The sequence below is a fragment of the Patagioenas fasciata genome, chromosome 7 (genome assembly GCF_037038585.1).
Source record: "Patagioenas fasciata isolate bPatFas1 chromosome 7, bPatFas1.hap1, whole genome shotgun sequence".
Classification (NCBI taxonomy): Eukaryota; Metazoa; Chordata; class Aves; order Columbiformes; family Columbidae; genus Patagioenas; species Patagioenas fasciata.
In genome coordinates this window covers 27,631,672-27,645,871 of record NC_092526.1, presented here as the reverse complement: position 1 = coordinate 27,645,871, position 14,200 = coordinate 27,631,672, and the positions used below count along the sequence as shown (strand labels likewise).

The 14,200-nt window shown below is 36.2% G+C and overlaps 1 protein-coding gene across 1 annotated transcript in view; it reads left to right on the top strand.

Moving 5' to 3' along the window:
- The first annotated feature begins 965 nt into the window (after positions 1 to 965).
- COL5A2 (collagen type V alpha 2 chain) overlaps positions 966 to 14,200 on the top strand; it is a 172,988-nt gene continuing 159,753 nt past the window's right edge. Inside the window, exon 1 of the mRNA XM_065841028.2 lies at positions 966 to 1,078. Within this exon, the coding sequence (XP_065697100.1) occupies positions 981 to 1,078 (98 nt within the window). The 5' untranslated portion in view covers positions 966 to 980. The remainder of the gene's footprint in view (positions 1,079 to 14,200) is intronic.

Here is a 14,200-nt window from a genome sequence, read left to right as displayed (position 1 = left end):
AGTAAGGCATGTTCTCCAGGTAACAAGGCTAATGTTGACAGAGAAGACCTGTTTGCCTAAATGTTGGCAACAGTATTTTCCTGTTTGAAAAGACCAAAAAAAAGAAGAAAGAAATCAAAAGTAAAATCAAAAGCTGAAGTTTTATGTGTTCTAAATTTGTTAAAAACTTCTATGAGGGAGACAGGAGGAGGGAAGGAAGGTGTGGGACACTCTTTGGCTAGGAGGACTAATATGAAATGCCTGAAAATGAATAAAGACAGAAAGAAGGCAGAAGAATAACTTCTGCATGGCTTCTTTTTGTGTGTTGTATGGTGTGGGTTTTAGTGGTGTTTATTTTATTTTTATTTTTCCCTCTTGGTAGGCCTTAGAAATCTTGGTTCCTCTTCAATCTATTAAAGTATGGAGGTTTTAAAGCAGGGAGCCTTGGAGGGATGGATGGCAGTTTAACTGCTCTTTGACTGTCAAGAGTGTGTGATCTTTTCCTGCTCCCGTAGAGTGTTCTCTGAGCCAGTTTCCTCTGATCTACATATGTGAGTGCTGTACGCTCCCCCTGGGCAGTTGCGCAGCGTTCTGGCAGTGGGCTGAGGGAGAAGCAGGCAGAGGAATAATTTAATAATTTTTTCCACTGAGCTAACTGTTGAGCACCTTGTGTTACACACTGGTGTTTAATAAATTATGTCTCAGAATGGGTGAGGAAATTATAATTTATGTACAGCAATAGGATATATCTTTAAATATACACTGTGTAGATACTGATAGCTGCACAATAAACAGTCAACACAGCAGGTGCTAGGGTGTTTGAGCTTTAGGAAGAGTACACCTGTTTTTTATATTGGGGAACCTGCATTAAATTATACTGTTTCCTGTTGTTTTAGTTCACCTTTATCTATTTACATGGTTTCAAAATCCTTTCCTTTGTTTTCTTTTTGCCAGCTCCTCTTTTTGGATTCAGGAGACAGCCTTGATTTGAATGAGTTTGTATGAAGTCAGCTGCTAAGTCATCCTCCCCACACTCTGGAAGATGCTTTGGCATAGAGAAGAGGAATCACTGGAGCCTGATGTCATACCCAGCTGTTAAGTAAGATTTATGTTGATCAGTTAATTGAAAACAAAACAGTGGCTTTTTTGTTTTGGATGAACTACTTAGTGTTCTGCCTCCCTTTCATGAAAATTAGAGTGTCTTTTAACTGATTTTCAGCCATGTTCTTTGGTTCAAGGAGACCTTACCTTAAGTAAGGAAAATGTTGGGAATAACTTGCCCTTTGCCTAAAGACTTAACTTTTCTTTTAAGCCTGTACCCTGGCAAACACAGGATCTACTTTCCAGAATGTGACATCATGTTTTTTAAAGGAAAGAAAATACCAATTACTAACTGCTCAAGAAAGAGGTCTTCAAGACAGTCTTCCATAAAAACTGAATCAATTCCTTTTAGTCATTTCCCCATGACAGTGTTCTCAATTTTAGAAAATTTGAAGAAAGTCTACAGACATTGTGTAGTCAAGAGTCTTGAGACTATGGATTTAATTTTAAGAAAAGTAAAAGTACCATAAAAGTTGAAGCACCAGCCAAAATCTATGGAGAAGCCTGAATTGTGTGTGTTTCCATTCAGCCTTTAGGAGAACAGCTGAGACTTGGAAAGATTGCTTCTCCAAGACAAAACATTTTGCTTGGAGAAGTACAACACTTCTGTGCTGAGACATAAGTGCCAAAGTATTTGAAATTTAGTGTATGGTGTTTAGGTAGGAGAAGGGCAAAGCCTGTATCTTGTTCTAAATAAATTAGCTCCTTCTAGGTGTGCATTACTCTGTGTTTCCTACATTAAGTCCTTCTGAGGTGAAAGCAGCTGTTAACAAGAATGGCATTCAGCAGTTAGTAGCTCTCTAGGTGTGAGTCTGTTGTGTTCCTTTTGTTATTTTGTGAATTATATATTGTCTGTATATTGGAAAAAGAAACATCAGACTGCTATGTTTAACTTGCAGGTAAAGCTTTGATATGAACATACTTGGGGAGCCTAGAGCTACACCGGTTAATGTATATACTTTAACAACGTGTATTCTGTAAAGATATTTCTTACCTACATCAGTCCTTACATATCACACCTTCTCTGAGTGGTGAAACTTGTAGTTTAGCAGTATTCTACATACAGATTAGTTTGGCATATAAATTATTATTTAATATTTTAGCTTTAGTTATTTTGAGCTTCTTAAAGTGTGATTCTGTTTCCAGTGTTTACTCGGGGTGATGTCTAGTAGAACTGACCCTTCCAGAGAGTAAAAGAAGTATCCAACCCCTGTTATTTTTAAGGTGTTGCCTAAACCCATTTCAAAGCCAATTATTTAGAGGAAAGCAAAGTAATAATTCATCTGCTGAACAGGAATAACTTTTTTTCTAGTTATAGCGGAAAAAGCATTCTATCATAATTTTAGAGCAGCCAAGCAAATCTGTGGCACATTATTAATCAAAATAGTTTATGGGCTTTTAGTAGGAAAAAAGAGAAGATTTGTATTCCTGCTCGAGAAGGTATCCTGATGTTTTAGCTATACTACAAAATAGATATTTGTATTAGTGACTCTAACAGTGTGTGTATGGGGGGAGTTTGATTGTTGTCTTATTTTCTGAGGTCTTATTAAAAAATCAGTATAAACATTATAATATTTTTAGAAAACAAACATTTCTGCATATTTTGCATAATCGAGACACATACAGAATAATTTCCTGCACTGAACAGGGCAAAGCCAGCATCTTCCAAGCACTTAACATAATGCAATATCAAGGGACACTTTTCTTCCCAATTCTGAGTTTGTTCACAACCACATGTCTTCACTGGGAAACATACCTGATCAACCTCTTCAGAGAACCAGGGTTTAAAACTGAAGATTACAAATAGATACATAAATGTTCTTTTCAGCTCTTTTATGCTCAACTTTGATATAAGGGTTGGTACTTGTAAATATTGTTGATTGCTCCGTGAAGCTCTTTTGGCTTCACAGCACTATACAGCAGTTAGCAATATAAATTGTGATGTATAACTGGGGTTGATACTGGCGATGATGCCATAAAAGGTGGGGATGGGAGTAATTCTAGTCCTCTAAACTGGATTTGCATCTGCAGAATGACAGCAGTAGTGCTAGAATAAGTGTATTCAGGAGGCAAATTGAAAACAAATGTCATTTATACCTTGCAAACTTCAGACTAGTTCAGTTGTAAAGGCGATTTTATGGGATATGCTTGCAAGCAGAAATGCAGAAGGAAAAGTATAGGCATTTCAGGAGGAGCAACACAGTATACTGCAAGGCCATCCTCATGAAGTTGCTTTTTTCATGTTGCACAGCTCTTCACTAAAATATTTAGATAATCTGTGTAGTTCACAAACCCCATGCATGAACACCAAACATTGTACTTTTGCAGAGAGGTATGGGATTTTCCAGCAAAATGCTCTTAATGCAAATATTTTGCATTCCTGCTTCCATCTGGCTTTGGTCAGTAGTGGGATTATTTTCTTTTAAGCCCCTATGCTGCTTTCTGAAAATGTGGTGTTTTACAAAGGACTCTTTAAGTATTGGATACCTGAAAGAACAGCTTTGTTTTGTATTCTTGAGACATTTATTCAAAATAAATTAAAATAGATGTGTCAGATTCGGTCTTTAAGAATGATAATTTTTGCTGATGTTTAAATTGTTCTTGGTTCAAAGGTCTCAAAGTAAAACACAGAATGGTAAATATAGTTGTGCATGTCACTGTTTTCAGTCACATTATACATACATAGGTTGGGTGGTTAAAGTCACCTACAGTTCTCTCTCAGATGACTAGATAGTGGGAAAATATCTGTATAGGTTATGTATATACATATATATAGGTAGGAAAATATCAGCATAAATATAGGACCTATGCAGGTGATTACCTCCTGACACCTGCTGTTGGTTGTTGTTGGTGACAGGATATTTGGTCCATCATTGTGTTTTTAAAAGTGAGGTTAAAAATAATTTCTGTTTTGTCATTCTTGTTTGTTTTTAGTAAACTAAACACACGTTGTTATTTTTTTTGAACAACATTTTCAGTGTTCATAAGGGTACTAATATTTTCTAACTGCAAGCTATTTTTCTGTCTTTTGGAGCTACCATGTGGTAGTTGAGAAATTCTAATTGTGCTGATGGAATATATCTCCTTGACTCCACAGTGGATTCTTTTCAGTCTTCTGTTTTATTTGGTTGTTATTTCATGCAAACTTAGCTAGTACTACTCTAAAAAAAGAATATTGAAACCAGATCATCTATCTGATCGTTTGAGCTTAATATCTAAAAAATCTGTATTGTCTTGGCTCTTGTCTGTGTTTGTGCCTTTCACTAATGGGACCAGAAGGGTTTAGCTTTGTGTTGTAAGGTCTGTTTTTTAATAACAGAGAACTGGTAAGTTAATAAAGATCCATGTGCTGCGTTATCCAGTTAGTGCCTGGGTTCTCTCTGGTCTTTAGAACATCTTGTTATATGTGACATATAATGGGCAGCTTTGGAATCTGCAAGGTGTTTATCATACTTCTCTCCAACATACTGGTCAGCACATACCCATGAAATAACAGCCCAGCTGTAGCTTCACTTTATTCTTTTCTGGCTGAAGTGCTGGATGGTTTACTACTGCTCTGGAGAAGAAGTGACAACAGCATTTGTCAGGAGTGGAAAGGCAGAATAAACATAACTGATTGCCAAATCTTCCTTCATTTATGTTATCTGGTGCTTTTCTAGAAGTGTCTTTCAGCACTCACTTTCCTTTCTATTGGACAAAATAGTGGATGTTCCCTGGTTAATAGCATTAAGGATGGAATTTGTCATGTGATGCACATGATAATTTCAACTCAAACTGTGCCTTAACTGTAAGAGTTACTCAGAATTCCTGCTTCAGAGGTGTTCTTTCACCTAGCTTACTAAAAATCGCTGAAGCTATTCACTTTATAAATAAGATTAATTATTGAAGGCTAATCAATAAACTTTTTAAACTGCAAGAAACCATGGCATGTGAACTGTAACGATTACATTATTCGTGCCAAACCAAAAACAAAACCCCAACAAACCAACCCCAAGAGCAGAAGAAAAATCATAGTGATATTTTCACATCTATTAAGTTAAGAATTGCTGTATGAAGGTTTCCTCCAGAGAAAAAATGTCACTGCAGTTTTAGGATGACAAAATAGCATGTAAATGTAGTCATCACAGTTTTAAGATATCCTTGCTTTGAAATGTGTTGCTTTAAAAGTATAATTAGGACACTTTGATTTGTGTGCGTTCTGCCTGTGTCAGGTCACAGGCTTTGTGCATTGGTGTGATTTTTGTTCAGAAAGTGATGAAAGCAAGGAAAAGGAAATATTAATACTTCAACCCTAGGTATCTGAAAACATGCTGTAGTGACCATCTCTTTTCTTCATGAAGAAAGAGGATGGAGGAAAAGGAAATGGGAGGCTGAAAGGAAAATAAAGTAGCTTGTTAAGTAGCTTGCATTATGGCATTGGAATGTTCTCAGTCTAATGCACTTACTGGCAATAATTCAGAAAAGTTAGCTGTATAATTTAAACAGTTCTCTGGATCTCTCTGAAGCTTTACCCCTTCCTTTACACATATCAGTGCCACGTAACCGTCAGGACTTGTGAGCCTCGTCTGTTTCCCCATGCACATCAGCACTTGCAGTAGAGAATTATACTTTACTTCAAAGTGGGACTTTGACACCTGGGGTAGTACAGTTACTGCTGCTTTTTATTAAATATTGTTCAGGTGTGTGATTTATGTAGTTGGCATCACAAGTGGGTGTGCTCCTAAGAAGGTACATCTAAGAAAGTGTTAGACTAGTTCATCTCCTCCCAAAGACAGACACAACCAAAGGTAGCAAATCATCTGTCCTTGCTAGTACCTTCAGTTCTGCTGTCTAGGGTATCTTCTGACTACTGCTGTTGTGTACATCATTACAGCTGTTTAAAGGCAATTGTTTCTGTAAGTTGCTGTAGCAAAAGAAAAAATTTCACTACTGTCTGGGCTATTATTTTTGCCTAACGTGTTTGAGGTGGATGGAAAGAGAAAGTATACGGCAAGCTTCCACTCCTAGGTGAATTAGCATTGGTATGTTTTGAACCTCTTTTGAAAAACGTTTTGTCAGAAAGTTGACTTGCGGATAGGTTGGTTTGTTTATGCAATGCAAGTCGCCATAAATATTTAAAATTTATGTTAACAAAACTGAAAATGAGTTTATAGGTAGTTTTTATCAAGATCTGTTCTCTTTGATTGCTCATTATAATTCCTTGATCAAAATATTTAGCAAACTATCTGCCTTAAAGCTGCATCAGCAGCCTGTTCTGACCTGTTACCTGTCCATGTCCAGGTGTCCTAGATATCATGTGTTGACTTAGCTAATAAGAACATTAAATATTTCTGTATGAAAATGTAATTTTTTTTGCTTTTGTTTGCTTGTAATGGTTTTCATCATTAAAAGCCACTACCTCACCATGAACCGTTCAGAAATTAAGAACTTCTGACGCATTTTCTGCATCCGACTCAAGCAGCTTTTCATTGTCAGGCTTGAGAAGTTGTAGTTCTTCATCAGCATCTGTTGATGCCTCCGTGGATGAGTAGTGAATGATGTATTTTTCTCTAAGCTCTCACTGGCTTTCGCTTGAGCTGATGTACGCTGTATTTTGAGGAAAACTAGATAAATAGTTAAACTTGCTGACTTTTCCGCTGTTACATTAATTACCTAGCATCACCCAAGTTCAAAGCCTAGTTATGTAGGCCTGTGTGTATTTGGGTAGAAATAGCGTTAATAAATGTTTTTTCTGGAACTATTAGCAGTTCCTTAGTTCTGACAGTTTTAGTACCACATATGCAATCTTCTTTTTCAGGAATTCTGATGATCTTCTGATTCATAAATCTAAACTAAGGCTCTTCTGTATGTATCTGTTACCTGGCCCTGCTATGACAAAGTGCAGAACCTCATGTCTATGACATGTTTTTTTTAAGTTAAGAGGAAAGGAAGCGTATTCATTAAGCATTTGCCAAAGCATGCCTTTGCATTATTTCTGCCTGTCTCTTCTCAAATATGCATGTGCTGGAAAATTAGTGGTTTGTGCATGAAAATTTTTTTTTTTTGGCGACCTGTCTTCTGACCAGCATCATCAGGCACACTTTTTAAAGGCTTTTACTCTTTCTTCTCCTTTCGTGCAGCATTTCTTATGAGATGTCATTCTGAAGCAATTGGTGCATTTTCTTCTGTATTTTCTTCCTACCTATGATGCCTTGATTAAGCTGTTTTTCAAGCAGCAGTGTTGTCACTCTTTATTCTTGTGTTACAGTGAATTAAAATAGAACTGCATAAGAGCATGTCAGTAGAACAGTGCTTTTGCTAAGTATTATGGTTACATCACATTTTTATATTTTTATGGCTACAGTTGCAATCGGAGAAGTTGAGGAGGGGGGGAATCTGGTATTATTGTAATGCTGCATAGTGTTGTCTTTCTGGAGTTCAAATGCTCTTAAACTGTGTGTACTTTTAGTTAAGAATCCACAGGATTTCTCAGTAAACTAGATGCTGTACAACAAAACCCATTTATAAGGTGGTATAGCTTGCTTCCGCAATCACCCATTTCTGGTTTGGATAATAGCTGAAGTTCTAGATGTGTATGTTTTATATTTTTAATGGGTCTGCTGGAGTGGCAGCCATGACATCAATCCAAAACAGAATTATATAGTCACTAGAAAATGCACACTTTGAACTGGCCAGCAGTGAGAGGAAGAAAGAGTGTGTTAGACCGTCAGAGTTTATGCTGTGGAACAGGTAAAATGCCAAGTGTAGCAACTGCCAGTTAAATAATATCTAAACTAAGCCAGTGGATTTTTTTCAGCTGAAAGGTCAGTTTTTCCGTAACTTTTCTAACCTTCTAGTTACAGTCTCTGCTTTAGAAACACTACTGCAAAACAGAGGCAACAATACATAATCCAAGTTTTACCTTGTTAATAAAGTTTTCATTTATATAATTTCAATATATTTTTATTTTTAAAACCACTATTACTGCAGCATGGGGTGCTATTTATTGTCAGCCTGCCTAAGTCTTTCAGATGAATGCTGTTGAATTTATTTCTTAAGCAACTTTGAAGAGAATTAGGAAGTCTCTGGTATCTCAGACAATGCTGTCGGGTAGTGAAAATGGGAGTGACAGAGTCCTAGAGCTGGAGATAACTTCCGAGTATTGAACACTTGGCCTTCTGCACTTGTTTGGAAGTGCTGATGCAGGGCAACTGGGGATGTCTCCTCTTTTTTCTCAGCATGGAGTTGCCTGTGGAGCTCTCAAAACTCTTTTCCAGGAAATTTTTGAATACTTTTTCTTCAATCTTAAAACTTGAAGTATTTTTGTGAAAATTTTCAAACTTCATTTTAGCTCTGCATACTCTCTGTCTTATTGTGATCTGTTCCCATTGCTTCAGGTACAGAAAGGAAGTTGCCTTTGCTTCACAATTTAATAAAACCCCATTGCATTTCAGTTTGGAGTTGAAATCTACTTATATCTGAATCAGCTCTGACTTGCTCACATTTTTGCCTGTGCTTACAAAGCTTAGTCCAAGGAGGATAAAAAAAAAAAAGACATTTTTCATCTCTACTAGCCTTTGGAACATTCTGTGCTATTTATTACAGCTCTTTCCATCCACAGGGTATTCAGAGGCAGAAGACATGGTATTACAGCTAAAAACATACTTCTGGTTTTGTAGTCCCATTTCTGGTTCCAACAAAACGCTCAGTAAAAATGTGAATCCAAGCTGCCATGGGTTTGTAGAAGATCAGGCATGTGAAAACAAGGTTAATTTAATAACTGAACTATTCTTTCTTTCAGAACTAGTCCTCAAAGGTCTCTTTCAAGGCAGACTTGAGACCTGTGTTTTGGAAGTCAAAGCCTGCTTTCTTGTGAAGTGTAGAATTACAGTGTTCATCCCACATCTTGTGTTTTGCCCACATTAGTGTGGTTTTGCTTTGCTTTATGTAGTTTTACTGGCAGAAGGAACTATATCAGCTGACAGTGAAATCCCTCAATTATTAGGAAGTGTGTGTACCTCTGAACTTAATATCAGTGTCCCTAATTAGTATTTTCTGATTACCATTTCCCCATCAATGTTTAAGTCTTTCATATATTTAGACTGTCATATTCTGCTTGCTTGTTTTTTTTTTTTTTTTATTCTGAGTTTTTTCCAGTTTATTTTCTGTTATGCCAGAGCTGAACTGGTTGTGTGATGATTTTTCAGAAAAAACACTGGGACTAACAGAACACCGGTGCAATGGTTTTGTTTCCTTTTTAAAGTTTGAGGGGTTGTGGGAAGGTGATCACTAATGGAAGATAAGTTTCTTAGCTTTTCTTTACGTGTGTTTTACCATAGAACCAATGGTACTTTTGCCTTTCTTTTCTATTACCCAGCCCGATGGTTTATTTTCAAACTGGAGTTGATTTACCTGACTGCAAATAAAAATAACTTAATGCTGAGGTGGAGTTTCTCTCTGTTTCAAAGTTGCTTTACAAATAATTTGGATAGATTTGAAGCACAGCAAGAGGAAATTTGGAAAAACTTTGTTCTGAGGGAATGGAAAGTTAGTAGGGTTTTTTTTTTTACTCTTAATAGGGGCTATAAAACTACAGGAGGAGAATAAAACTGGATAAACACTAGTAGATATTCCAGAGATTATGGCATCAAACCCAGTTGAACATAAAAAGAAATCCAGGAATCATCTAAAGCTCTTGTCAGTCAAAGTACCCTGAAATTAAACTCTGAACTTCACTGGTATTCCTTGGAACTGCATTGACGAGGTATATAGTGTAGCAGCTGCCACTGCTTTGTAAATCAGTAAGCACTTTATTTACTCATGGATTTCCAGCATTTACCAAAGTTTGTATCTGGATCCATGGAAAGCCTTTGCAGGCATATATACTGTCCTTCTAGAAATCTTTGTTTAGAATGCCAGTGCTAGCCTGTGCTTAACAGAGGTGCTTATGTTTCTTCACTTATCACATTCTACGCTACCTCCCGTTGCCATGTTATGACTGTAATTCTGAGTCTTAGGACTTCCCAAGTAATTTTATTGCGTGCTTGGTGTTAACACAACTACTTTACCCCTATCACGAGGGCCCTCGTGATAGAATTTTCTATAACAAAACCGACTGGCAAAGCCTAGGTTTCTGCTATTGGAAATTATGACCTGTTTCTAATAAGTGGGCAATTTCAGACAGATAAAATATTCACATTTTAAAAATATTAATTGCACTAAGAAGTCATCTCTGGAGAAGCTATGGAGCTTTGAAATGTAGTAGGAGTTAAGTTTTAAGAACTCTTGCTGCATACTAGTCCAAGAAAGTCAGTAATTAATAGGGCTTAGCTCTGTGGCAGGGCCAAAAAGAAACATGAAGAAGTATTTTCTGAAATGTAAGTTGAGTTTTCTAATGTGTGAAATCATTATTTTTGCCATGAGATAAATGCTGTAATAGCTGTGCCTTAGTGAGAGCCAGAGACCTGTGGATCTTTTGGGAGTTAGTTTCTGGAGATGCTAATTTTAAATTTTACCCACAAATGCAGATGAATGATGAGTTCTTTTGTACAGTAGAATTTCACAACAATGATTAATATTTTATGGAACTAGTATAAGTATTGTTAATTTCTCTACTCCCAACTAATTCACTGGAAATGATGGAGAGACTATGAAACTCTATAGTATGAAAAAGCAAAAAGTTTATTGGATTTTACAGCCATTTGTGAAATCTGCCACCAAAGATATATCTATGCTGATTTTCAGTAACACAAGGAGAACTATATGGACAAATGCTTACCCATGTAAACTTTTGGTCGTATTGGAATAAGTGAGGCACTGGTATCTTCTACTATATGCAAATATACTCAGATACTTTAAAGGCAGAAGTTATTCTCTAGAATTTGTTTTCAAGCACTACCGCTATTTATTGAATCCTGCTCAGTTGTTACTCAGGGTTTTCACATGTGTGAAAAGAATGGAAATAATTGATTTGCTATTGTGGACTTGACTTTCTTCTCTAGTTTGCATTAAGAAACAAAAAAGGAAGGAAAAAATGCTGAACTTATTTCAGGGCAGTGATTACTATTACTATAATAACTACAGATATTCTCTAAAACTCAGTTTGGTTAATTCCTTCCTTATCTCAGGCTTTGTTAAATATGTGAATGATTGACATTTTAATGAAAGCTTAATAAATTGACAACAGGAAAATGATAACATATCAACTGCGCTGGATAAGGGTTAAAAAATTGGAGTGTGCTCACACACCAGATGGTTAAGGTCTATACCCATTGATAAACATGGTATACAAAGCACAACTTGCTCCTTTAAACCAACAGCCTAACTACAAAGCTGTGAAATATTTGATCTGCAAACCATATGTTGAATCTCTTTGAAGTTTTGTTTTTACAAGCAGCCCAATAATCTAGAAGAGAATTTTTATAGAAACATAATAGAGAAACAGTATTTGCTAGTTAAAGCAATATTTCTTAATTTGGATTTGGTTTCTTTTTTGATTCTCAGTAGAGACAAGATGTTTTACTAGGGCCTAGTAGTGGTAGAATAAGTTTTAACTGGTTTGCTTGTATCAGGTGTTTGTGGTGGATCTGTTAACCTGACTGTTTTGGTTAAAAGTCACATGTATTTCAGCATGTTCTGTAGATGCTTCTCAAGGCAGTCTAAAATGATGTGGAGGTGAAACTTTTTTAAAATCTGCATTATTTACTTCTGAAGTGACAGTTTTATGATATGCATTTGAGAAAGCACATGCGTATGTCAGCTATGGGGAACACAGATAAATAGTTTTCCCTACTTCTAATTTAAGGTAGTAGAACTTACCTATTTTTCAGAGCCTGAACTGCCATGTCAAAAGAAACTTAACCACTTTTCTTGTAACTTCCTGCAATGGCATAGTTCATCCCCATATTTGCAACTCTCCATTCTTTGAAGGAGACCAATGAAGTAATTGCATATTCAGAGAGAAGAATTATTGACATAATTCATGAACTGGATTTTGATCACCATTTGCCTTAACTACATATTAGGGGGCATCAAGAAATGGTCTCAAAATTCTTGCCTTTCTTCAGACACTAAAATGAATATTCTTCTTCTGTAAACTGGTAAATAAAAATGTTAAGCTTGCAGATACATGTTTAGATTTAAAACATGAAGTAAATCAAATAGTCACTTGAGTGTATGAAATTATGCTGTTAATATTGATTTTTGTTTTAAGCTATCAAAATGTATGTGTTTGTATTTCATGTTGGGTGTGAGATCTGTTACAGTAAGACACAAGACCTTAAAAATTCCCTCAAAACAGACATTAGTGGTAACTGCTATTGTAATTGGTAGGGTTTGCAGTTCTTGTTGCTCCCTAGTATCTGATTGCCACAGAAATTTAATCCAGTTCTCAAAAATCTTACTTTTATATTTGTAAGTCAAAACCATTTTTAACAATATGCTTCTAAGTAGTATCTCTCTGAAATATATCTACATCCTTAATTTATTTAATCTTACATCAAAAGAACCCCATAGATTGCTGAATACCCAGTTGACTAAATTTTAGTCTAAAGCCTCCTTCAAAATCTGCAAGATTTGAATAAAGGACCTCAAATATGTATCTAATTAAAAAAAAAAAATCTATTGTGGCCAAAGTAAATATCTTTTATCTGTGTTCAAATATTCTCCTCTGACCCACGTTCATTAGTTGCAGTATTTTTACAGGTGTTAAATGGTATGCTTGATTTTTATTTCATTTTTTTGCAAGCTCTAAATTGAAACCAAAGAAATCCTCAACAGTCTGGTAATTAATGTGGAAAATAGAAGTGGAACTGTTTCTCTGGAAACTCACAAGTGTTGAGTATGCTCAAAAAGAATCAGCAACTGAAAGTGTCTGGCCTTGTCTTGCTGTAGTCAAATAGTTATTCTGTTGTCCTTTATGGCCTTTCTGTGTATACATCAATGCCAGGTAGCTTTGTGTTTTCCTGTGATTTATAAACTACCCTTCAGGTTGATTTTAAAGATATTTGCTTGAATTCGTAGTATTATATTGTTCCCTCATAAAAAACACAACTCCTTAAAAGTAGTGGATACTACATCTATGTAACAAGAAAAGTACCATCTGTGGTAGATTACGGAACAGAACACACATGGTTCAAATAAAGAAAAAAATCCATTGTTTACTACATTTTTATATTCTGTAACAGATACCACATGAAACTCAGACCCTTTTTTTCAGGCTTCTGTGTCAAATGTCGGAACAAAGCATGAGGAATGTATGAATGGTAGTGGCAGAAAATCTAGTGTTTTGTGTCTTATTTCTTGAAATATGCTAGAAGTCTGTTTTCAGGAAGGGCAGCTGTGAAGACATAAGGAAAGAAATACTTTATCTGACCATCTAGGAAGTCAAACCTAGGACAACACTAGCTATTCTCTTCACGTCACTGTGCTCACGTGGGTGTAATAACGCTTTCCAGGCATGGATACACTCCAGACTGATCCCCAATGTGCAGCAGTGATGTGACATGTATACTGCCACCATCAAACTACTTATTTTCATGAAAAGTAACAAGAAAAGTCTCCGCTATTATTACACTTCTCAAACTACTTGAAGCAGTTGTAAGGGCTTTTTTTAAAAAAAATCTGAACATAAGTAGGAAAAAAAAAAGTTTCTCCCCTGTTTTTTGTTGCAAATATAAAGGTGCTCTTTTTAAAAAAATATATTATATTGGTGAGCATGTGCCTCTGATTTGAGTGTGCAAAGCTTGCCAGGGCATCAGATGCTTGGTTTCCCCTGGTAGTCTCATGTAGATTTACTAACACTTGTAACAAATTGCCCTGGAACTGGTGTGTATCAGGGAATGCATGGTCCATTGAGGGAAGGTTTTGGAGGCACATATCTCTGCATTTTTAGGATCTGTTTTGAATAAGTAGCCAAAGTGAAAATAGCTGCTGCTATGTGGCTGCTGAGTAAGGAATTAGCAGAGCTCTAGAAACAGATTTTCAGAATCTAATTTTTATAAGTAAGGCTGAGCAAGGTAGGTGATATAGGTAGTTAGCTTCTGAAGGCGGTGTGTCTGGGTTTGAGTTTGACTGTTCTTTATGATCCCGATGATATAATCTGGCATATTAGGCCTCTCTCACACTTGGAGGCCTGGTCTGA